At 38.9% G+C, this 22,526-nt stretch overlaps 5 protein-coding genes across 5 annotated transcripts; 2 read left to right on the top strand and 3 right to left on the bottom strand.

Annotated features, from left to right (window-relative positions):
• The first annotated feature begins 4,210 nt into the window (after positions 1 to 4,210).
• On the top strand, positions 4,211 to 7,239 carry LOC137749503 (receptor-like protein kinase FERONIA). The gene has a single exon (XM_068489601.1). The coding sequence runs from the start codon at positions 4,449 to 4,451 to the stop codon at positions 7,119 to 7,121; it is 2,673 nt and encodes an 890-aa protein (XP_068345702.1). The 5' UTR covers positions 4,211 to 4,448; the 3' UTR covers positions 7,122 to 7,239.
• Positions 7,240 to 7,888: 649 nt separating this feature from the next.
• On the top strand, positions 7,889 to 9,385 carry LOC137709236 (receptor-like protein kinase FERONIA). The gene is made up of 2 exons (XM_068448332.1): positions 7,889 to 7,960; positions 8,164 to 9,385. The coding sequence occupies exons 1-2, from the start codon at positions 7,889 to 7,891 to the stop codon at positions 9,292 to 9,294; spliced, it is 1,203 nt and encodes a 400-aa protein (XP_068304433.1). The 3' UTR covers positions 9,295 to 9,385.
• A 188-nt stretch (positions 9,386 to 9,573) lies between these two features.
• On the bottom strand, positions 9,574 to 13,127 carry LOC137707667 (uncharacterized). The gene is made up of 10 exons (XM_068446576.1): positions 12,952 to 13,127; positions 12,143 to 12,272; positions 11,642 to 11,780; positions 11,351 to 11,563; positions 11,123 to 11,261; positions 10,568 to 10,718; positions 10,371 to 10,480; positions 10,191 to 10,288; positions 10,013 to 10,082; positions 9,574 to 9,868 (listed from the first exon to the last, which is right to left on the bottom strand). Exons 1-10 carry the CDS (start codon positions 13,042 to 13,044, stop codon positions 9,779 to 9,781), a joined length of 1,233 nt encoding a protein of 410 aa, XP_068302677.1. The 5' UTR covers positions 13,045 to 13,127; the 3' UTR covers positions 9,574 to 9,778.
• A 2,019-nt stretch (positions 13,128 to 15,146) lies between these two features.
• Positions 15,147 to 15,981, bottom strand: LOC137749294 (protein SPIRAL1-like 2). Its single transcript, XM_068489393.1, has 2 exons — positions 15,696 to 15,981; positions 15,147 to 15,428 (listed from the first exon to the last, which is right to left on the bottom strand). The coding sequence occupies exons 1-2, from the start codon at positions 15,960 to 15,962 to the stop codon at positions 15,345 to 15,347; spliced, it is 351 nt and encodes a 116-aa protein (XP_068345494.1). The 5' UTR covers positions 15,963 to 15,981; the 3' UTR covers positions 15,147 to 15,344.
• A 1,321-nt stretch (positions 15,982 to 17,302) lies between these two features.
• On the bottom strand, positions 17,303 to 20,218 carry LOC137708791 (putative methylesterase 11, chloroplastic). Its single transcript, XM_068447942.1, has 5 exons — positions 19,750 to 20,218; positions 18,891 to 19,127; positions 18,320 to 18,463; positions 18,016 to 18,147; positions 17,303 to 17,904 (listed from the first exon to the last, which is right to left on the bottom strand). Exons 1-5 carry the CDS (start codon positions 20,095 to 20,097, stop codon positions 17,626 to 17,628), a joined length of 1,140 nt encoding a protein of 379 aa, XP_068304043.1. The 5' UTR covers positions 20,098 to 20,218; the 3' UTR covers positions 17,303 to 17,625.
• Positions 20,219 to 22,526: the final 2,308 nt, after the last annotated feature.

Below are 22,526 nucleotides of genomic sequence, written 5' to 3' on the forward strand. Positions count from 1 at the left end.
TCCCGTTGGAAAAAGATTTAAATGAAACAAATATAATATTATTGTGGCGTACTGAATCACTAATACAAGGTCATATCAGAAAAAATTTCATACACGATCTTATATTAGTTAGTTGCTTGAGACGTCATTGTGCCAATATATTTTTCAATGTTAAGAACATAACTTAGTATACAAAGTATCATAATACAATTAATTAAATTCTTGAAAAAAAATTTAATCAATTATATTATAACACTTGATGTACCAGTCACATATTCCCAATCACACTAAAAACTATCTTCATCTTGATGAATCAACGATGAACTCCTTCATGAATGAAATCATGTCCCACTACTTTTGTTTCGCCCTAGATTTTCAATAATTGTGCATGCAAACAATAACATAACAAGTCAGAGTAAAGGTTTAATCATAACCCTACACGTGGCCGCAGACTCACCCTCTGTCTACACTCTGGTCGATGACATCACCCTTCAGTGTGGCTTTTACAGCGACCAAGTCAACATTAACCTTTTATATGTCAATCGTTTATGTGTACTTAAAATCAAAGATACATGTAATCGCAAAATGCATCGATGCTAACAAAAATCTGTGTGCATAATATCATCACCTCACCACAAAAGTCACATTGCAAAAGAGACATGCTTGTTAAAACGACGTTTACTAACTCATAGTTGGATACCATTTGACGGGTTGTTTGTAACTTGCTAGTGGTGAGACTTTTCTACCAAGCATTATCCATAAGAATATATAACAAGTTAAACAACACAATCTCTACTTGTTTGGAAAAGTATACAAGCAAACGACCCACCATACATAAAAACTTGTGGCAAAGACTTTGACTCTTCAAGTCCACTACCACTGCCCTTTGTGTATAGTCTATTAACGTTACTGTTGATGATTGAGAATCTTTAATTTAGAGGAAAACTAATGAAAATGGCTTGAGAACTTTGAGTTTTAACGATAAAGACAAAATAAAGGGTAAAGTGAATAGTACTATGATTGACTTTTTAGTGTAAAAATATGGTTTTTCGTTAAAGTGAACAGTACCGGGAGGTTTTCGTTAAAGTTCCCTTAATTTAGACCACACATGCATTCAAAGTCTTTGATCCATGAAAGAGAGACTTAAATGAAACAAATTCAGGGTAATTGTCACATAATGAACTACTAATACAAGTTAAGTCGAAGAAAATACCAATTCAAGTAAAGAAGTTGATTTGACAAAAATTACTTTTAATTTAACAAATGTTTTATTATAAAATAACCAAAATGATTGATGGTGAACAACTTCAAAAATCACTTCTATCAATTTAAAATCTTAAAACACAATATAAATAATTATGTTAATTTCCACGACCACTTAGCTAAAAAGCTTAATCCTTTATAAAGTGGCCGGAGAAGTCACTCCTCCATTAAATTTTCTCTCATGCCCAAGGTTCTAAAAGATGTTAGGCACTAGTCCGGTAGCAAGCTGGGGCCTAACGTCTAGGCGCCTAGGAGGCTAGCCGGGGTCTAAGCGGGCACCTATGTGATAGCCCGTCCCGAATTATTTGAACCGTAGGTGCGAAAAGACTAAAAGGCCCTTGGACGTTAATTGGTGTTGTGGGGTGTTGTTTAGTTGTTTCTTTTGGTTGTTGATTCATCTAGGACCACACACCCACACACACACACCCATACCACACTCCCGTGCCTTCTCTCTCTCTCTCTTCCCTCTTTCGATTTTCTGCAACGTCTATACAAGTCGTACGCCCAACACCAAACCAACCCATTTATGTGCAGATCGAGCTCGTGTTTAGTACCATCACCTTCATCTCGTCATCACGAACTCATCTATACCAGTTTTTAGACGTGAAACCCTCGAAAACCTAAGAACCAGGGAACCCCGATTTTGTGCACTGTTCATGCACACGTGATCGTGGGGGTTTTAGAAGTTTTTAAGGTCATAGGGAGCTTTAGAACACTCTCACGAAGCTCGGGGAAGAAAGTTGAAGTGTTTTGGACGTCGGGAAGGCCAGAAGTGGCGAGTTGCAGTTTTGGCCGAAATTTCATGGTTTCTCCGACGAGATTCCGTGAATTTAAGGGCTTCAAAGTGGTAAGATTTTGTTCTACTCATTATAAGCTTCATTTTGGTACCAATTTCATGGAATTTGGTTGAGAAACGAAGAAAATATGAAGTTCTGAAAATTTTTCCAGTTTCCGGCGAGAATTCAAGTTGCAAGCGACGGCGGCCGGCGAGACTCACCGGAGAAGACAAGGGAATATTTCGTTAAGTTAACGGAATATTCTTAACGGCGTCAGGTTAGTTTTAACGGTATGTTTTATTTTTGGACGGAATATTCCCTAACGCTGTTAGGGTTACCACACGTGTGCCAGGCACGTGCCCGCGCGTGGCCGGCGCGTCTGGCAGTGCCTTGGCCGGCGCGTGGGTGGTCGAAAAATTATTTTAAAAATATGGGGATATTTGTAAGGTTGAGTAGATCACGTTGGTGTATTCACACACCCCATTTGAGCATTGTATGATAAGTTATTACCTAGTTTTGGTTATGTGCTTTAAATTGACGTTTTTATAGTTGTTTCGCGTGAGACCTATCCTGAGGACGAGCGCAGTCACTCGAGGTAATGGGGTTACGACCTTTCCACATATTAGTAAGTGGGCTTTTGGTTTTTCGTATATACCTATATACTTATGGGTTTTCCCAGAAAATGATATGGAATGTTTATATGTTTTAAATGCCATGCATAGCGTTTGCTTATTTATTTATGCATTAGTACTTGCATATATTGCTGCGGACGCACAAGTAAATGTCAGGTAAGTTTATGGTTTATGATTGTGAATTAGTGGTTATGTGATATGCATAGAGAGCTCATAACCTGCACCCCCGGTGTTTGTGCTCCCGCCCAGAGTAGGGCACAGTCCTTCATGTGATGTTCACCTCTCGTACCACGCGCTCATCTTGGATCTAAGTTAGGTGCACAGTCCTATCGTACAGACCACTATAGGTGGTTCCGGCTCGTAGGTGACCCGCGATTATTCGCCCAGTCTTCACGTGATCGTAGCACTTGAGCGTATTTATTTACATCCAGTCCTGTCATACAGACCACTTTAGGTGGTTCCGACTCATGTACAAGTATAGTTAGTGGGTTAGGGATTTGAGCTCTAGATTCAACCGTACAGGTCACGTTAGGTGACTCCGGTTGACATGTTACTTGCATTGATTGACATTACCTGGGTTACTTACATTTTATGTGGAGGCATTCGACATGGCAGATTTTTGAACATGTTTTCGATATATGTGTATATTCTATTTTCTGGGAAACTATATAGGTTTTACGGCGAGGGGTTATAACTTTTGATAATGAAATGATTTTGAAAAGCTTTGTTTTTGCCCACTCACACTTTCTGTTTTGCGCCCCTTCAGGTTCTAGTTAGAAGTAGCTTTGGTGGTTCACAAAGACTTGACGGTGGTTCTGACAGAACATCACAAATGTAGGATCACCTTTGAGTGTTGTGTAATTAGTATTCTTCTTTTGGACTGTACTTAGGTTTTCTGTGCTCTAATTATGTTTATCACACTTAGTCTTACATTAGTGTGTTACCTTAACTAGTTTATTTAGTAGTTTGGTTTTTATTTATTCGTACTTTTATTATTATTTTTTTCTTTCGCACTGTGCACATGGTTATGTCACTCTCACGTGACAGCCAGCACGCCTTGATTTCGGTCGAGGTGTGTCAACCTAGGCGGACTAGACGGATTCAAGTAAATCCATTATATTTCGTGTAAATAAGTGTCTGTTTATACTTAAAAATATATATAATTTCTTCATAAACTACAAAATAGAATAACATATGTATTAAAACATAATAAAAACATGGAGAACACTCATATAGTGTGTGCTCATTTAAGTATTCAACAAGTCTCTTACAATTTATTGAAAAGAATTCAATGCAAATTGAAAGTTATCTATTTTCTGTCTAAGTAAGTTGAAACCTAGGCAGGTGTCTAGGTGGGTCTGGGCGGGCTAGGTGGGTGCCTCAGCTGGTATGTGCGTCATTTCTTAATTTTCAAACACCTATGCATTAATCGGGACGGTGACTAGCCGCCTAGTGCCTAGACAGTGATAGGCGGATATTTTTAGAACAGTGCTCATGCTCCACTACTTTTGTTTTGCCCTAGATTTTCAATAATTGTGCATTCAGACAATAATATAACAACTCAAAGTAGAGGACAAGACAAGCTGCTTTAACATTCGCCAGAAATTTGGTGAAAAAAAAAAAAAAAATTAAACCTCTGAACTTTCAAACACCCAGTTTTCCAATTACAACCAAGCACTTCACCATTAAAGTATTCAAAATCCAGTTAGAAGTTTAATTATGAATGGAATTTTGTTAAGCTTACGACAATAAGCAGCAACAGATTCCCCCGTTTCCAAATTGGAGCAAACACCTTACCATGAAACCCAATCTTGCTCATCTGTTCCTTACCCTGTTTCTGCAAATCATAACCCTACACGTGGCCGGAGACTCACCCTCTGTCTACAAACCGGTCGATGACATCACCCTACAGTGCGGCTTTTCCGGCGACCAAGTCAACCAACAGGACGGACGAACTTGGAGTGGCGATATCAACTCAAAATTCTTCCCCTCCCAAGCAGCTGTCAGCTCATCCGTATTCAAAGCAGCAACCCCGATCTCCTCCTCCAGCCAAGTGCCTTACACCACAGCTCGGCTCTCTCGCTCCGAATTTACGTACACGTTTCCACTCACCAGCGGCCAAAAGTTCATCCGCTTGTACTTCTACCCCACTTCCTACGCCGTCGAGTTCGACCGATCTAAATCCCTCTTCTCAGTCGAAGCCGGCGGCTTTACCCTTCTCCGCGACTTCAACGCCTCCGTCACCGCCGACGCTTCCTCGTCGGAGACAGTATCAAGGGAGTTCTGTCTCAACATTGCATCCGAACAGAGCTTGAACATCACGTTCACTCCGAGTATAGCAAGTCCAGATGCCTATGCCTTCATCAATGGAATCGAAATCGTGTCCATGCCCGACAATCTTTATTACACTCCGCCGCAAAGCGCAGATGGGGCTGTTCTCGTAGGCAGCATAAACCCGTATCCGATCGAAAATAACACCGCCATGGAGATGGTCTACCGGATCAACGTCGGCGGATCTCAGCTCTCGTTCAATCAGGACACTGGAATGTACAGAAACTGGGATGGTATTCAAGTGGAGGACAAGTATTTGGACGATTTGAGTAAAAATTTTAGTGTTCTGCCGCAAAACAGTAGTATTGAGCTCGACTTTTCGGAAATTCCGAAGTACTCTGCTCCGGAAGAAGTTTACCGAACCGGTCGGTCGATGGGGTGGAACAAAACCATAAACAAGAGCTATAATCTCACCTGGGGGTTTCCGGTAGATTCTATGTTTAATTACTTTATTCGGCTTCATTTTTGTGAGTTCGAAGGTGATGTTACATTGCCCAGGGACCGGCTGTTTCAAATCTTCATCGCCAATCAGACGGCGGAGCCGATGGCGGATGTAATCACGTGGAGCGGCGGTAATGGGAAGCCGGTGTACAAAGACTACGTCGTTTTCGTGCCTGCAGGCGCCGGAAGTAAAAAGAAAGTTCATCTCTTTCTTGCATTGCAAGCCACCCCAAAAGATTGGTTGACGAAGTACAACGATGCAATCTTGAACGGACTCGAGATCTTCAAGCTCAGTGATTCAAAGAGGAATCTCGCCGGACCAAACCCCGACCCGCCTCTCGAAATAGCTCAGCCAGCGCGCCCCAAAGTTTCCGACAAGAAATCGATTCCTCTGCTTGCCATCATCGCCGGTGTAGTTGCAGGTGTGTTTGTTTTAGCCTCTGTGTTCGGATTTTTGGTTTTCCGGAGAGGAAGACAAGTCAAGGACTCAAACTCCGGGCAAGGAACAAAGTGGGGTCCATTTTCTTTTTCGACGACCAAGTCAACCAAGACTCGCAGCTCTTCTTTACCGTCTGATTTGTGTCGCTACTTTTCACTGGCGGAGATCAAAGCCGCCACCCAAGACTTCGACGGTGTTTTCATTATTGGCGTCGGCGGTTTCGGACACGTCTACAAAGGAAATGTCAACATGGATGGTGGGTTGCGCCCTGTTGCAATCAAGCGGCTGAAATCGCAGTCGTCGCAGGGAGCTCACGAGTTCAAGACGGAGATCGACATGCTATCCCAGCTCCGCCACGTCCATCTGGTGCCGCTCATCGGGTACTGTATGGACGACGGCGAGATGATCTTGGTGTACGACTACATGGCGCATGGGACCCTCCGCGACCATCTCTACAATACCGATAATCCGCCTCTACCGTGGGATCAACGGCTACAGATTTGTATCGGGGCGGCGCGTGGGTTGCACTACCTTCACACAGGGGCGAAGTACATGATCATTCATCGAGACGTAAAGAGCACAAATATCTTATTGGATGAGAAATGGGTGGCCAAAGTTTCGGATTTTGGACTTTCGAAAATGGGGTCCGCTACCGTGTCTCAGACCCATATCAGCACGGTGGTGAAGGGTAGTTTCGGATATTTGGACCCTGAATACTATCGCCGTCAACAATTGACGGAGAAGTCTGACGTATACTCATTTGGTGTAGTGTTGTGTGAAGTACTGTGTGCGAGGCCAGCTTTGATTCGTACGGCGGAGAAAAAGCAAATGAGTTTGGCTGAGTGGACTAAAATCTGTCACCGGAATGGGAAACTTGATCAGATCATAGATCCGAGCTTGAGGGGTAAGATTGGAAATGCATGTTTGAAAAAGTACGTTGAGATTGCGGTGAGTTGTATGCATGACAGTGGAATCGAACGACCGTCAATGAATGATGTTGTGTGGGGGCTTGAGTTTGCTCTGCAGCTTCAGCAGAGCGTTGGAGGGGATTCAAATTCGAACGATGAAATGGGCAGTGGAGATGACGTTGAGAGTGTGACTAGGAGCGATGTAGGGTTTATTAGCTGGGAGGAGTCGTCGGACTTGAAGAAGAGCGGGGTGAGCAAGACTAGTAGTGATCATAATTCTACTACTAATGATTCGATTAAAGGAATGTCTGGGACTATCTTCTCTGAGATCAACGATCCCAATGGAAGGTGATGGTTGATTGAGCAATGTTTTTAATCCGTTAGTGTTAATCTATTAAGCTTGGATTCGAACATATAAATTGTATTAATCTGATATGATATATGCTATAATTTGTCAACAGAATTCGTAAGTAGTTTTGTTGTTTCTTAAATTATCTGCAATTAAATTTTGAAGTAGTCTAAACAATTAGGTGTTGGTCTTATGGTACTTCTCTTTCAAATGTTGATGGAGAAGTTAGCTAGGTTGTAGTTGAGAAAAACTTGTATTTTAACTTAAAAATATTTAAATTCTGATAAATACTGAAAAATCACTAAGCCGACACATATGAAACACATGCAAAAAGTAAGTAGCCCTTTACCACAATGGTGGGAATATGTTAGCCCTTGCATGACGGCGTGAGTTCGAACCTCGTCGGTGACTAATCTAACAAACTCTATCGTTTGACAAAAAAAAAAAAACACATACAAAAGCAGTTAATACAACAACAATTAATACAGCAACAACTAAGACAATTTGGAAGAATTGTAAGAGAAAAATGAGTTTTGTGTGGATGTTTGAACAAATACATAAGTATTTATAGAGTTTTTGGGTGAATTTTGAGTTAAATAATTGTTTTTTTTTAATTATTTAGCTGTTGGATTTAAATTTGGGCTATTAGATTTTTTTTTTTTTTTTTACCGTTCAATTTGATCATATTCAATCTCAATCGTTAGATTTAATAAATTTATATATATAAAACAAAAACATTAACTAATTAAATGTGGACCATTCGATAACCAATGGTCCATTTGAATTTCAACCGTTGGTTAACCAAAAGAGTCGTTGAGCTCAATTTTCTTAGCGGACAAGGGGTAGACACACCCAAGTGTTGTACTTTGCAGCATTAATGTTGGCTGTAGAACGTGCTTCATGTGGCAGGCATGAATTTGGCAACTTGTCGTCCAACTTCATGTCTTCCACTAGCACAAATGGGTTCCCCCACTATCCCAAACTTAAGCTGGCCGGAATTTGTCCCATTTTTGAGTTTTAACCCAAAATTGAAAATTGACCCAAGGTTGTCGATGTAGCTTGCGGAACACTTGGACTCTCTGTCCTTGGGTTCTTGGTTTTTGGGCGGCGGCGGAAAGTCAAGGGCACTGCCTCAGATGGGTCATCATCTTTACCAACACATTTGTGTCGTTACTTTTCACTGGCGGAGATCAAAGCCGCCACCCAAAACTTCAGCCAGAGTTTCATTGTTGGCGTTGGCGGCTTCGGTCACGTGTACAAAGGGCATATCGACGGCAGGGCCACTCCTGTTGCGATCAAACGGCTGAAACCCGAGTCATCGCAAGGAGCCCACGAGTTCAAGACGGAAATCGAGCTGCTTTCACAACTCAGACACCGCCATTTGGTGTCTCTCATTGGGTATTGTACTGATAAAAATGAGATGATTTTGGTGTACGATTACATGGCACGTGGGACACTTGCTGACCATCTCTACCACACCGACAACCCACCTCTCTCCTGGGGACAAAGGCTCCAAATTTGCATTGGTGCCGCGCGAGGGTTGCGCTACCTTCACAGTGATGCCCAAGGCACTATCATCCACCGTGATGTGAAGAGCACAAACATTTTATTGGATGAGAAATGGGTGGCTAAGGTTTCGGATTTCGGATTGTCGAAAATGGGCACGACCACCATGTCCAAGACCCACATCAGTACGGCTGTGAAAGGCAGTTTCGGGTATCTAGACCCAGAATACTACCGACGTCAACAACTAACGGTGAAGTCCGATGTGTACTCATTCGGTGTAGTGTTGTGTGAAGTACTGTGCGCAAGACCAGCTGTGGTGCATGCAGTGGAGACGAGGCAAATGAACTTGGCTGAGTGGACCAAAAGCTGCCATCGTGACGGGGAACTTGATCAAATCATTGATCCGAACATGAAGGGTAAGATTGAAACCGAGTGTTTGAACAAGTATGTGGAAATTGCTATGAGTTGCATCGATGATAGTGGGATGGAAAGGCCGTCAATGAACGACGTTGTGAGGGGGCTTGAGTTTGCATTGCAACAACATCAGAACTGCGGTGAAAGGAACAACGAGGATGCCTTTGCTACCGTGCCAGGTTGCGCTACGAATGAATCCGTTCAGTGCATATCTGAGACGATCTTCTCAGAGATCAACGATCCGAATGGGAGATGATGAGCAACATTAGAGTAATCTGGCTAGACTTAAAGGCTATGGGTAAGCCTGACCATGATATGAGTATGTTTTTTCTTATATACTGTGTTTGAACCCATTGCGTTATATTGCAGAACTATTTCTACAAACTGACTGCATTGATTTTAGTAAAACCTCGTGTATTTTTAATAAAAGCACTTGTCAACAAAAGTGCTTACAAAAACAGTTTCATACGATCCCCAATTTGGCTGGAATATGCTCCCTTACAACTTCCGGACAAGAGAATTTTCCTGTTAAACGCAACAAAAGTTACTACTGATGAAAGCAGTAGATCATCATTTCGCAAGAGTACAATGATATACCATTTGTAACCAACACGAGACTATTTTCTTGTCAAAATTTTCAAAACATTTGATCCAATTCCAAAATAGCGGGGAATCAATAACACTCGTTCGTTCAAACTCTCGTAAGTCAATCAAGCACCTACATTAAGATCCGTAAGTTTCTAACGAATAACTAAGCCTTGCACTGCCTGTGATCCATCATCAGCTATCCTGTTAGCTCGAATGGTGCTGATAACGTTTGCAATATTACCCTATCAATGAGAAACTCTGTCAAGATACGATTATATAATGAAGATTTATGGACAATGCAATACAAAGGGTGGTTTGTTATACCGTAGCAATGAATCGGTTCTTAGTGGTCAGTTAAAAATGAAAAAGCAGTTGAAGTTACTTACCCTCCAAGTTGCTAACTTTGTTCTTAGTGTAAGCCATTGTTCTTCCCCAAATACTCTCTCAGTACAGCGGCTATAGATGAAAGGCCAATTCAGTTCAAGAACAAAGAAGCCTAAAAGAATGAATAAACAACTATATGCATCTTTGTGTGTACGCAGAAGGTACGAAACACAAACTAACCTCACAATCACCACTTGATTCATCTGGTCCATTTTACAGTCCATCAACTTAGCAGTTATTGCCTTTACCACCCAAAGTTCAACTTCGTCATCATTAATCTGCCAAAAATAAGTGCATAAGCATAATTAACCATGATGTCAGTTTTAAACTTCTAGAACCAGAAGGGTAAGCCAACCTAACCTGAAGAGTATCCCTGATAGCACCGTAAGGAATCCGTCCAGATTCATCAGAACCAAGATCCATCAAGGAAATCAACCTCATCTTAGTTATGCAGTCTTCATGGACAAGACCTATAACATTTCAGAAAGCATAATTTAGACAAACAGAAAAATGTATATAATCCGAAGAAAACCCAGTCAGATGAAACTAAACTTTACCGTAGCTTTTCAGTAAATCAGAATTTGCAGCCTGAAACTCCAAGTAAGCATCCAGCCTCTGAGTCAGAAAGATCTTCAAAAGCTGATATGCCAATGCATGCTTAGCATCCTTCTCCAGTTGCTCTACAGCAGGCAAATTTAGCAAATCACACTGCAGCATAACAAACCAACACATCAGTTATCTAAATGCCTAATGGAAGGGGGGAATATGATCATCAGAGCCAACTGCCAAAAACCAGTTGTTTTGAAGTGATGAAATTAAGCCAGCACTCCGTCATGTTTATACAGATATTATATGTAACTGCAGAGGAAGCATAGTAGCTTCTTCAAAATGCCAGAAAAACAATAATATTTATGAATTACTTTATAAGAGTTGATTCTAAACTACTACACAATTAACTGGGTCCACCACACAATAGAATTTTTTTAACAAAAAAAAAAAAAAAAAAAAAAAACATATTTTGCAAATAAGGATGAACAGTCACCAAAGAGAAACATGGACTAAAGAATTAGTTCAAAAAAATTTTGAAATTCCACAAGATCCTACAAATATACCTGAAACATGTCTGGGGCCTTCACAAATTCCACAATTGTACGTATAGCTTCCTCTTTGGCTTCACTCAACGTATGCACATCTTCACCAGAAAATGTCGCCAAGTACTTGGTCAGGAATTTGAAAGACTCCTTTGCCAAGCTGAAAATACAACAGAAAATATAATTAACTGTTCTTAAAACAAATCGAGGAAAGACATGTACATATAGAAAAAAGATTACAAAGCATACTTTTTGTGTTCTTTCAGAACATTAGCGATTGTCAGAAATAACTGCCTCTGATCAGAGATCTCAATATTCCACTCTTTCAAAAAACTTTCCACATTTTTGAATGAAGGGATGACATGTTCAGTGACCTTCCCATGGATAGCCAAATTAAGAGCACTCAAGTAGACTAAGAACCGGCTATATGGGTTCTCCAGTAGGTTGTACAGATTGAACAAACTGTAAACAAAACAAAAACAGTCAGAAGTACATTCAAAATAATAAAAAGCTAAAGTCATGATCACAATGGTATCATACATCTTTAAGCGCAATGCAGGCTTGTCGGTTGGTTTTTGAGTAATCTTTGAGGATATAAGTTTTGCCATCTCCAGTGCTTCATCTGGACTTTCAGACTTTGTAACAACATTGCAGATAACAGTGAATATGCACTCAAGATCTAGAAGGAAAAAAAAAATCATGAATTTGTTATGATGAAAATTGACAAAACCATTAAGATGGCATTTAATTGTCGTTACTAATTGAATTAGTTGATACTAAGTCCATATCATCCAAAATTGTTAATAAGAACATTTTAAAGAATATTATGAATTTCAATTTCTACAATGGTAGAATCTACATAACTGACCAAAAACACATGCAGAATTTTAAGTAATTAGACTAAGGAACTTCAAGCAAACATTGATACAATAGTGGATGAACGAGAATTGGAAGAAAAACCTCTGCACCGTTGTGCAATGCAATAATAAGCCTCTTTATCCATTTAAAGAGTACATAAACATCTAACAATACAGATTGTACCTTTTTCCGAGACCTTTGACAATATGACCTCAGCCGAAGTAAGCATAAGGGACACCAAATCGAACCACCTGTCCATTACCACGCAATCTTGGGCTTCAGCACATAGTCTAGTAACTTGCGGCTCAGCAACCTGGCAGATAATCATGACAAAGATAAATCTCTTCCTTTATATGGAAATCAAAGAACAAGGGTCATTCCCTTGACTCGTACTGATGAGAATTTTACTCCATGAGAGATTGAGCAAAAAGTTGCCGAATTGGCCTACAAGAAATTCACCAACTTCCGTAGTAATATGCATATGCACAGTATCTATATACATAATACAGACAGGCGTATCTCGGATTTCTTTCGTTGGGCAAAAATGGTGGTGAAATATCAATTCTTACTTCACAATTACCAAATGCAGAATGCGGAAATACATTTGCCCAATGTTTTTGTCACCGTAAACCCAAGTTTCGGATTCGTAAGCATTACAATTAAAACCGAGTTTCGAGATTAAGCACGTAGTACGCAATAAAGGACTAAATTTTTTTTTTTTTTGTGTGTGTGTGTGTGTGTGTGTGGGGGGGGGGGGGGGGGGGGGGGGGGGGGGGGGGGTGGGGGGTGGGCGGTGGAGGAATCCAATATCTAATCACAGATTAATACTAGCAAACCCAAAAACTCAGTTCAATTACTCGATTAAAAAAAACTGGGCAGAAAGCATCCGACCCCCAAATTAGAGATGGAATAAATTACAACACAATCACATCTTGACCTAAATGCACAGAGGAAAATGGGGAGGGAAATTGGAGGAGGAGAGAGAAGAGTACCTCGTGGCCGGCGTCGGCCCAGGCGAGCTCGGAGGTGAATCGGACGACGGCGAGAGCGGGATCTTCCTCGGAGGTTGGCACCACAGTCGTCATTGTTAGAGCTCTCTGCAGCTGCAATTTGGTATATGTTTTGCAGCAGAGAGAGAGAGAGACGAAAACCCTAGCCGAGGCTTTAAGTCTATCTATCAGTATGTTGGAGTTTCGTGTGCGATTGTGGACGGCTATTATCGTCTATAAGTTTCGTTTTTACTCGGTGTCGTTATTTATTTATTTAAAGAAAAATCAGTAATTTAGTGAATGGAAGGTAATGATAACGGAAAATGATCCGGCAATAATCATTTTCCGATGATAACCACCATGGTTGGTCCAGCGATTAGAGATAAATTCAAAGTTTGTATTTCACATAGTATGTTTTGGGTTTAATTTTTGGTAATGGTGAATCACACGACAATGATCAAGGGAGAGCTGAAATGTATATGCGAGTCTTCTCGTCCCCTAACGAAAGAATGAACTGTTATGACGAAACCACTAGCTGATCATATTTATAAAAAAATGAAAGGTAATGTTTTTGTCCCTTAATAAAATTAAACACTTAAAATCATGCACGCTAAGAAAAACTACATTGCATTTTCTATTTTTGGCTTTCCTTGTGGATTCAAAAATTGCAAAACAATTTTTATTTTGTGGAGATTAGTTTATCTTCTTCAAATCATTGCGACTTGAGTTTAAATCATAATATAGATCAGTATAAAATATCGTTTGTACAAGCTGAAAGGAATACGCTTCTTTCTCTTTTCTTGTTCAGTCTCTATTTATTTGGCTAAATAGCCAAAATGGTCCCTGAGATTTGCATAACTCATTACTTTGGTTCCTGAGATTGAAAATCAATAGAAATGGTTCCTGAGCTGAGATTGTCCACCATCCATCATTTTGGTCCTTCTGTTCAAAACTCTTTGGGCAATTTTCAAAACTTCGTAACTCAATCGTTTCTTAACCAAATTCGACCCATAATTTATCAAAATGAAGATAGAAAAGTGTAGAACAAGATTATACCTATTTAGGAACTCAATGGTTGCCGGAGATGGCCGGAAAATTGGAAAACTCACCGGAAATTGGGTAAACTTTAAATGTTCATAATTTCTTCAATACTCAACGAAATCGAGTGATTCAAAAAAACGAAAAGCATACTTCTCGACAAGACAAAGAGAATGGTACCTTTCTTGACTGCTAATTCACCTTTTTTTGCTGGAAAACAGCTCAAAAGTAGCTAACCATTTTCGAGTTAGCCACTTTTGAGCCATTTTCCGGCCAAACCACTGCATGTTAGTCATCAAGAAAGGTACCAGTCTCTTTGTCTCGTCGAGAAGTATGATTTTCATTTTTTAATATGATTTTCAATTTTTTAATCACTCGATTTCGTTAAGTATTGAAGAAGTTATGAACGTTTAAAGTTTACCCAATTTTCAGCGAGTTTTCCAATTTTCCCGCGGACCTTTGAGGCTATTTTCCGGCCACTTCCGGCAACCATTGGGCTTCCAAGTAGGTATAATCTTGTTCTACACTTTCCTATCTTCATTTTGATATATTATGGGTCGAATTTGGTTAAGAAACGATCAAGTTACGAAGCTTTGAAAATTGCCCAAAGAGTTTTTAACAGAATGACCAAAATGATGAATGGTGGACAATCTCAATGACCATTTATATTGATTTTCAATCTCAGAGACCAAAGTGATGAGTTATGCAAATTTCAGGAACTATTTTGGCTATTTAGCCCTATTTATTTTGCATGATCTTGGTTCTTATCTCTTTCGTTCTTTGCGCAGTTGAAAGGATCCAATAATCCTCAAATGCGAACAAGAATTTGAAATGCAAATAAGAGATTTATCTTGCTAGAAATTTTAGCAATATCTTTAATTTGATTGAGCTTAATTAAGTTCGAGTTTTAATCACAAATTCAAATTGAGTCTCAAGTTATATGTTTAGATGAATTGCAACCATTTGTGAATGCTTTTGTAGGAAGCACTTCTAAAGACGCTCTCAATAAACATCTTTTAACTTGTTCCATCAACCGTCACTAAAAACGCTTTCAATTGTCCAAAAGCGTTTTTGAAAATTTTTAAAAGCAATTTAAAACGAACTTGAGTCAGTGAATGTATGAAGGAGAAAGTATAAAGAACTGTTGAACTAGTGCATTATGCGTTTCATTTGGATTTAGTAATCAAATCTCCATCCATCATACAACATTACAATTTGCAAACATGACATTTTTGGAGTATATAGGTATTCATATTTCTGAATTATATATACTTATATATATATATATATATATATATATATATATTATCATTGCTATTATTCAGTTGCTGATGTGATGATTTCTACAAAAGCAAGAATCAGTTCCCACTCCCACAACCAAACAAGTAGCCAAGGGATGATCCGCCGCCGGGAGCGGAGTGAACCTTGGTCGATGGACGATCCTGCATCCATCATGCACAACCAGTTTACAACAGATTCCCAAAATATTGTCATCATCACTGTTGTATGTATTTTAGACATTGTACAATAACACGTTGATACAATCTTTTTGCTACAACGATACCAACATGTTATCAATAATATCCACAGTTACAGAACGGACGCATGTGTCCTAGCCGGACTAGACTTGCACGTCATGGTTATGCAACAAAGACAGAGTTATAACCATAAGCCTATTAAACTAGTAGACTAATTGAAAGACTACGCACCGTGATGAAATTTCCGCAGTTCTGGCCATCAACTCGGAAGTAATTGTTCGTACACTTGCTGTGAATGCCTGCTGGAAGCTGCTTATCGATCGGTGATGAAGCAGGAACTGGAGCTGGAGCAGGAACTGGGCTAGCATTCTGAGGTGATGGTGGTGTGTTGTTAGTAGTTTTTGGGGTTTTATTAGCATTAGCAGTCTCTCCACCTCCAAACAAATACCCCAAAGAGCTTTGTCCACCACCACAGCTGACTCCACGTCCACGCCCCATTTTTATTATTTTCTTTTCCTATTTCCTGCAGCAAGTCCCAAACCAAACATGTTATTTCAAAGGATTGCAACATTCGCACTTGAAACTTCATCAAGAAAGTGTAGAAATTGTTCACTAGAAGACCCATATTTGACAAGTAAACTGGGTAATGTATGATTTATATGGCATGATGAAGTATGCAAAACCTGGCTAGAAGATACCGATGAACGCTATATGGTCCATACAGCAACAGATTATTGGTGCATTACATGATAGTGATTTTTAGCACTCCTCGTTTAGCCGTTTGCACTCCAAATTAAATATTGTGCAACTGTTTTCTGCAATCGGAGGAGTGCAGAGGCTAAACGAGGAAAATTAAATCAGAAGCCCTAGAAGAAAATGTACGACCTTACGAGGAACCACATGAAAGATGATTACAATATTGCATAAGGCATTGACATATTACCAGAAAAAAGGGAGAACAAACATGAAATTGGCAAAACAGAAACAAATGGTTCGGAATTCATAAATTTATAAAGAATAAAAGCTCAGATCATGGCAAAGAAAACATTTTATATCCCTATGCTTTATGGAAATTGATCTGAAAATTGGCATACATAGAAAAATAAATAGAAAATAGAACGAAAAAAATTGCATAGATAACGTACTTTGTTCTTGCTTCCTTTTGGGGCCTCAATTTTGGTGCCCTGCAAAAGCAACAGGGAGGTGTGTTCGTGTTTAGATATTGTTTTCTAACCAAAGAGACATGGTCAAGTTCTGATCTGGCAATATGGTTTGAGTCCACACGTAGCGTGAGTTTGGATCAACGATCCAACTGATTTTAATTCACGTGGTGAGAGAAAATAATGTATCCTACAACTCACATTTAGACTTGACATTTTAATTCACGTGGTGAGAGAAAATAATGTATCCTACAACTCACATTTAGACTTGACAAATAGGTCGTATTTGTATGGCTTTTGTGTCCTACACGTGTGCACCCCTTTATATTGATGAGTTCTTATCAGGTAATTCGATAAAAACCTGATTCGTTAACAGGTCGTGTCGTGTCATTTCATTTCCGGTTAACGGGTCATGCAAACAAATTGCTATATCTAATGTCTAGATTTGACGAATGATATCTTATCAGACTCTTAACGGGACCTGAATTGCGAACGAGTTCATAGTGGGTTGATCCAATAACACCAAACTCATTAACGGATTGACCAGAAATCTGTTATGTTCAAATTGTTTTGTGTCGGGTTTAATCGTACACGATATTGTCAAACCTCATTCACGATTTTTCCAAATGAAAGGAAATCTCGAAATTGCACCGTACGCAAAAGGTTTGGCGTGACATGCCCGGTTTTTGTATGTTCACTCAAATTTGAAGTGTTAAGTTGTTAACTTCATTTGACTCCATAAACAATTCTCTGAACACTCTGACCAAATTGCATTCGATCGGAAAATTACCTCAAAAATACATCTTTTTGCCAACACGTATCATAAAACGAACACAAACACACGACTTTATCCTATAGCTATGTGCATTTATATGCTTACTCGAGATCCTAGCTAACGCAACTGCATAAATTACGGATGATTCCGGTGGCATTTTAATCATATGCCAGCGGAGATCGGAAGGGTTTTCTAGAGGACATCTAGCCGGGAAAAGGCGGTGTTTCTAAGTAGATGAAATCTTTGAAATCTCCACCAATAACTTGTGCAGGGCTTGAGGCTTTGAGAAAAAAGGCGAGTGATCGGCGCCTTTCAAGCGGAGGACCTGTTCCGGAGGGCTTTCTTTTATCATGCTCTCCTGGACCGTGATGGGTATGGCATTGTCTTCTGATGTCTCTATATAAAACCGCCTCACCAATCCATATTTCAAGTCGGTTAATGAGAGCTTCTCCAGAACCGGGGCAAATGGAATTGGCCTCATAGAGACGGATGCCAACGCTACATCCTAGAGCAACATAAGCAAAAGGAAATTAGTAAAACTAATAACGAAAACGAAAAAAATGGAAAACCACTTGCATGTTTTTCGTAGTAAGTTCGGTATGAAGTGAGGCATTACCTTGCTAGGACTTTGGTTGAATAATAAATCCTTCAACATTGATTTATCAAGATCAATAGCAGTTGGAGGCCGATCGTTCCCGTTTGCATACAAAAATACCTGAGCTTGTCGCATAAGATCATCTGAACTTGCCTGCAATAATTCTAAGCATAGTCACTCAAACAATTCTTATAAAGGTCGTTCAGTTTATATTTATGATACTCGTGTATAATAATAACTATCCCGTAGTTCAGATTCTGAATTTCATTCACATGAGGGAAAATTATAGATTTATCAAATCCAGTGATAAAGGATGAGGGAAAACCTGTTGGGAGAATATTTCAAGAGTACTTTGTCCATTCTTCAACATTGCCGCAGCAATAAAAATGGCCTTTGCGACTTTATGTGGAAATAACTCCATTGCATATGATATACATGCACCACCAAAATCATGACCCACCAATATTACCTGCATAATACAGCAACCGAAAGACAGAAAAAAAGTCATGTACCGAAGACATATACTAGTCCAATATCTATGTACCAAACAACAAATCTAGCTCATATTTTTACGCATGACTTTAAAGCAAGTACATGTTTTTCAGTCATCACTAATTTAGTTTTGTTTATATGAACAACGTTGAAAAACGAGATGGTTAAAAAGTATGAAAGGAGTGCAAAGTCACAAACTTGACAATGCCATAGATCTTGAAAGTCATACAAGCGGCATATCAAATTATCGACAAATCCTTTAGACAGTGAGAATAGTACAATATCAATTTCGCCAATTATAAGTAAAGTTGGCACTGAACTATTGTTAAGAATGCCACGGTAAGAAATTCAAGCTAAAACAACATTACGAATAAGATAAAAAATTGGAATGCAATTGAATTTACCTTTTTTCCCTCGGGAAGGTTTTCAAGAAAATCAGAAAGAGGCTTCACATATTGTGAAAGACTTGTAACGCTGTTTGTATCAGATGAATGAATTCCAGAGCCGGTCAAGTCTACAGCGGTAACTTTAAAACCACCCTCCTCAAGAAGTGCTATGGTTTTATACCAACACCAAGCACCAAAGCCACCTCCATGTACAAGGACAAAATGGTCGGTTTCTAGACCATCAAGTTTAACATCCTATCAAAACACAAAATTTGTTAGGACTTAGGAACCAAAAGAATTTCATCGATGGAACAACCGAGAACTCAATTGCAGAAACTACACAAAACTCAATCAAATAAGTGAAAAATGGAACGTATTTGAACAATCACAACAAAGAAATTCCATACAACAACATCATAAACATCACGGCGATTCTCTGCGCCATTATTTACATGATCATGACAGTTTAAACCCGCCATTATCCGACATTCGGAATATACACGGCCATCCTTAAAATGCAAGTTAATTTCATCCAAAGGGTAAAACAAATTCCTACATACGAAATTTAGTTAAACAAAAATCCAACATCCTTAAATATGTACGCAGACAAACAGAGGCATACACATGTACAGACGATCACCAAGTTTACACATTTCAGTCGTCATTTCTTCAATTCCAAGAAAAAAAAGGGGAAATTTTCTAAATAATCACAATCATTAATCACTAACTAACCCACAAAAAAATCCTAAATTTCCAAAATACTCAGAAGGGAAATTACAAATTAACTCCATAATCCACTCCAAGTTCCAACTTTTAATCCAAAATTAAAGAAATTTAATCCAAATTAACAAAATTTATCAAGCCCGCTAACACAAACCTGATTAACAAGCTGGTGGGGCTGGAGGAGGGGGTCGGTGAGGGACCTGGCGCGGGAGCTGGAGCTGCGGGGCAGGGCGTTGCTGCCCTTTTTGGAGCTGGAGTTGGGGTAGCGGAGGGAGGCGGAGCGATCAAATGGCAGAGAGTCGTTTTGCTGGTGCTGCTGGAACAGAATCGCGGCGGCGAGAGCTTGTTCGTGGATTAGAGCGTCCTCGAGCTTCTCTTTCCGGGAGGATCGCACCCGGGTCCAGCGGCTGCTGGAATTGGGTTGCGGCGGCGGGTTGGGGAGGCGCTTTATGGGCTTTCGCTTGGCGGGTTTGGGTGCGAGGATGGCGCAGAGGTTGCCCATTGTGATTGGTAAAGCATGTAGAGAGAAGTTAAAAGGAGGCAGAGAGGAGTGTGACGACTGATGATCTGAGGGAGCGGTGGCAAATGGCAGATGGGTTCGTTGAGAAGGTGGGCTGCGTGGGTTCGTTGGTTACTTGTGAGGAGGTTTAAATATGTATTTATAGACTAATAGAGAGGGTGTGGAATATATTATGGTTAGCAACTTCATAACTTTTTTGGGCTTTCCTCTCTTTTGGGTTAATACTCCAAACTACAAGTTTCCTTGTTTCGTCTTTTGGTCACTTGGTGATTAAGGTAACATTTTTATATCGAAACAGTCAACTTGTTGACTCTAATTAATCTAATATGTAAACTTCTTTAACAATCCAATTCTCTATCTCTACAGTTTGAAATTAAGTATAAAAACAGGCATGCAACTTTACCGAACTAGCTTAACTCACGTTTTTTAGAAAGTAGGAAGTGGTTCACAACTCATTCAAGTTCGAACCCTATGCTCAACCTCACCAAAATGCGTGAGATGGTAACTTGAAGCACAAATTAAGGGGAATTTAAATTTTGAATTATAGTTATCTTTCGCTATTTCAAACTTTCTAAAACTTCTGAGTTTATACATTTGAGAAATGTATGCTAAGATAAAGACTCTCAGTCCTTAGACTTCTCTGCACATACACACACATATTATACATGATGAATCTTAGACTGTTGTTATTATCACTTCAAAATAGTCAACCTGCACTAAAAAATTTTAGAGAGAAATGTATAGAAATATACGTTTTTTTTTTCTATTTCAATCCTTCTTTACTTGCATTTTGTCTATATATAGATATTGGTAACAAATTCATTATTGTGTATCTTAAAAACACCAATAAACAACTATATATAGTATGTTAGTGTTCATATGAATAATTAGGTACCCACCACTCACAATTATATTGGAATTTTGTTGTGGCCTCGATTTTCTCCAATGATGATGAATTAGGGTTGGTGGTTGTGAGATGTTGCTAAAGTTTTGTATTATTTATACAATCGATCTCACTAAATGAGATAAGATTCTATCGTGTTCTAGAATTATGAAACGTAGTTAAGACCCACTCATTAAAAGTTCTTGAAGAATTTGGATACTACCATTTGTCTTAAAACTTGAAAGCACATGCATGCATACTTTGATTTGAATTTTATGGTGTGTCGGCGTTGGAAGTACACTTGACGGTGACGTTTTAGGAAAGAGACTAATTTCAGCATTTCTGGCGAGCATTTAATTAGTAGGTTTAATATGCTTTGCGGTTGTTTGCTTATGCAATTAATCAGGTAAATTCCTTTTGCTGTTGTTTGCTGATGCAATTAATCAGGTTATTCCTTAGGACTAGTACTTTGTCAGTTTCTACTAAGTACCAACTACCCTGCCGAAATTTACTCCATTCCAATCGTCACTGCTGTACAATACAATTTGATGTTATTGATTCACTCATTATAAATTATCGATCCAATTATATTATGTGACGGTTTAACCCTCTCGCTTCAAAAATTACACAAAGAAGCCACCAAACAAGTCAGATGACAATTACAATCCACCTGAACTCAGTCACTTGATGCACATTCAAAAAAAAGTATGGTTACTTTTTATGACAAACTTGAATGGTAAATGGGATACGGACATTAAATTTATCATAACAAGTAACAACTATTGGACTTCATGTGAATTGTATAAAAGACTTCCCTAAGGTCACAAATTTCATGACAAATATGAAGGGAAAGGTGCCAGGAAAGTCACAAATATTACAACCTTTTCCAACTTATAGCACGAGAAGAAAATAGATTACAACTTTAATCAATTCTGGTACCAAGTTTTTTTTAATGTTTGCCAAATTTCCAGTACTATCAAGGAAGAACTTTTTACGTTATTCTATTTACGAATAACGTATCTTGACCGAATAAATCAACGATCATAACCATTCAATTTATTAATCTTTATTTGAAGATCAGTCCATTCGAATTGGAGATCGTTTAATTATTTACATACATCAAATAAACGGATGGTTTATCATGAATATATTAGTTTGTACCTACAACAGTTTATCATGAATATATATATATATTACTTAGTATCTACACCGTCGATTTGTTTTATACATTTGAATGACTAAATGATCTATAATTGAAATGATTTTTAGTGGAGTTGATCTTTAAATGAAGATTAAGAAATTGAACGGTTAATTTTATGAAAATTGTATGGTTAAAATACGTTATTCACAAGGGAGAATGAGATCATCCCCAAGAGGAGAATGCAAGTATTATCCTTACCCAAAAAACATAATATTTCTTAATCTCCTTTCCTTTCTAATTTGTTTTAAGTATTAAGAAAGAATTGAAAAAGTTGTATTATTTTGTTTGATCAGTAGGTAGATGAATAGCATGATTGCTTTGGTTATA

This window comes from Pyrus communis, chromosome 11 (assembly GCF_963583255.1).
Source record: "Pyrus communis chromosome 11, drPyrComm1.1, whole genome shotgun sequence".
Lineage (NCBI taxonomy): Eukaryota > Viridiplantae > Streptophyta > Magnoliopsida > Rosales > Rosaceae > Pyrus > Pyrus communis.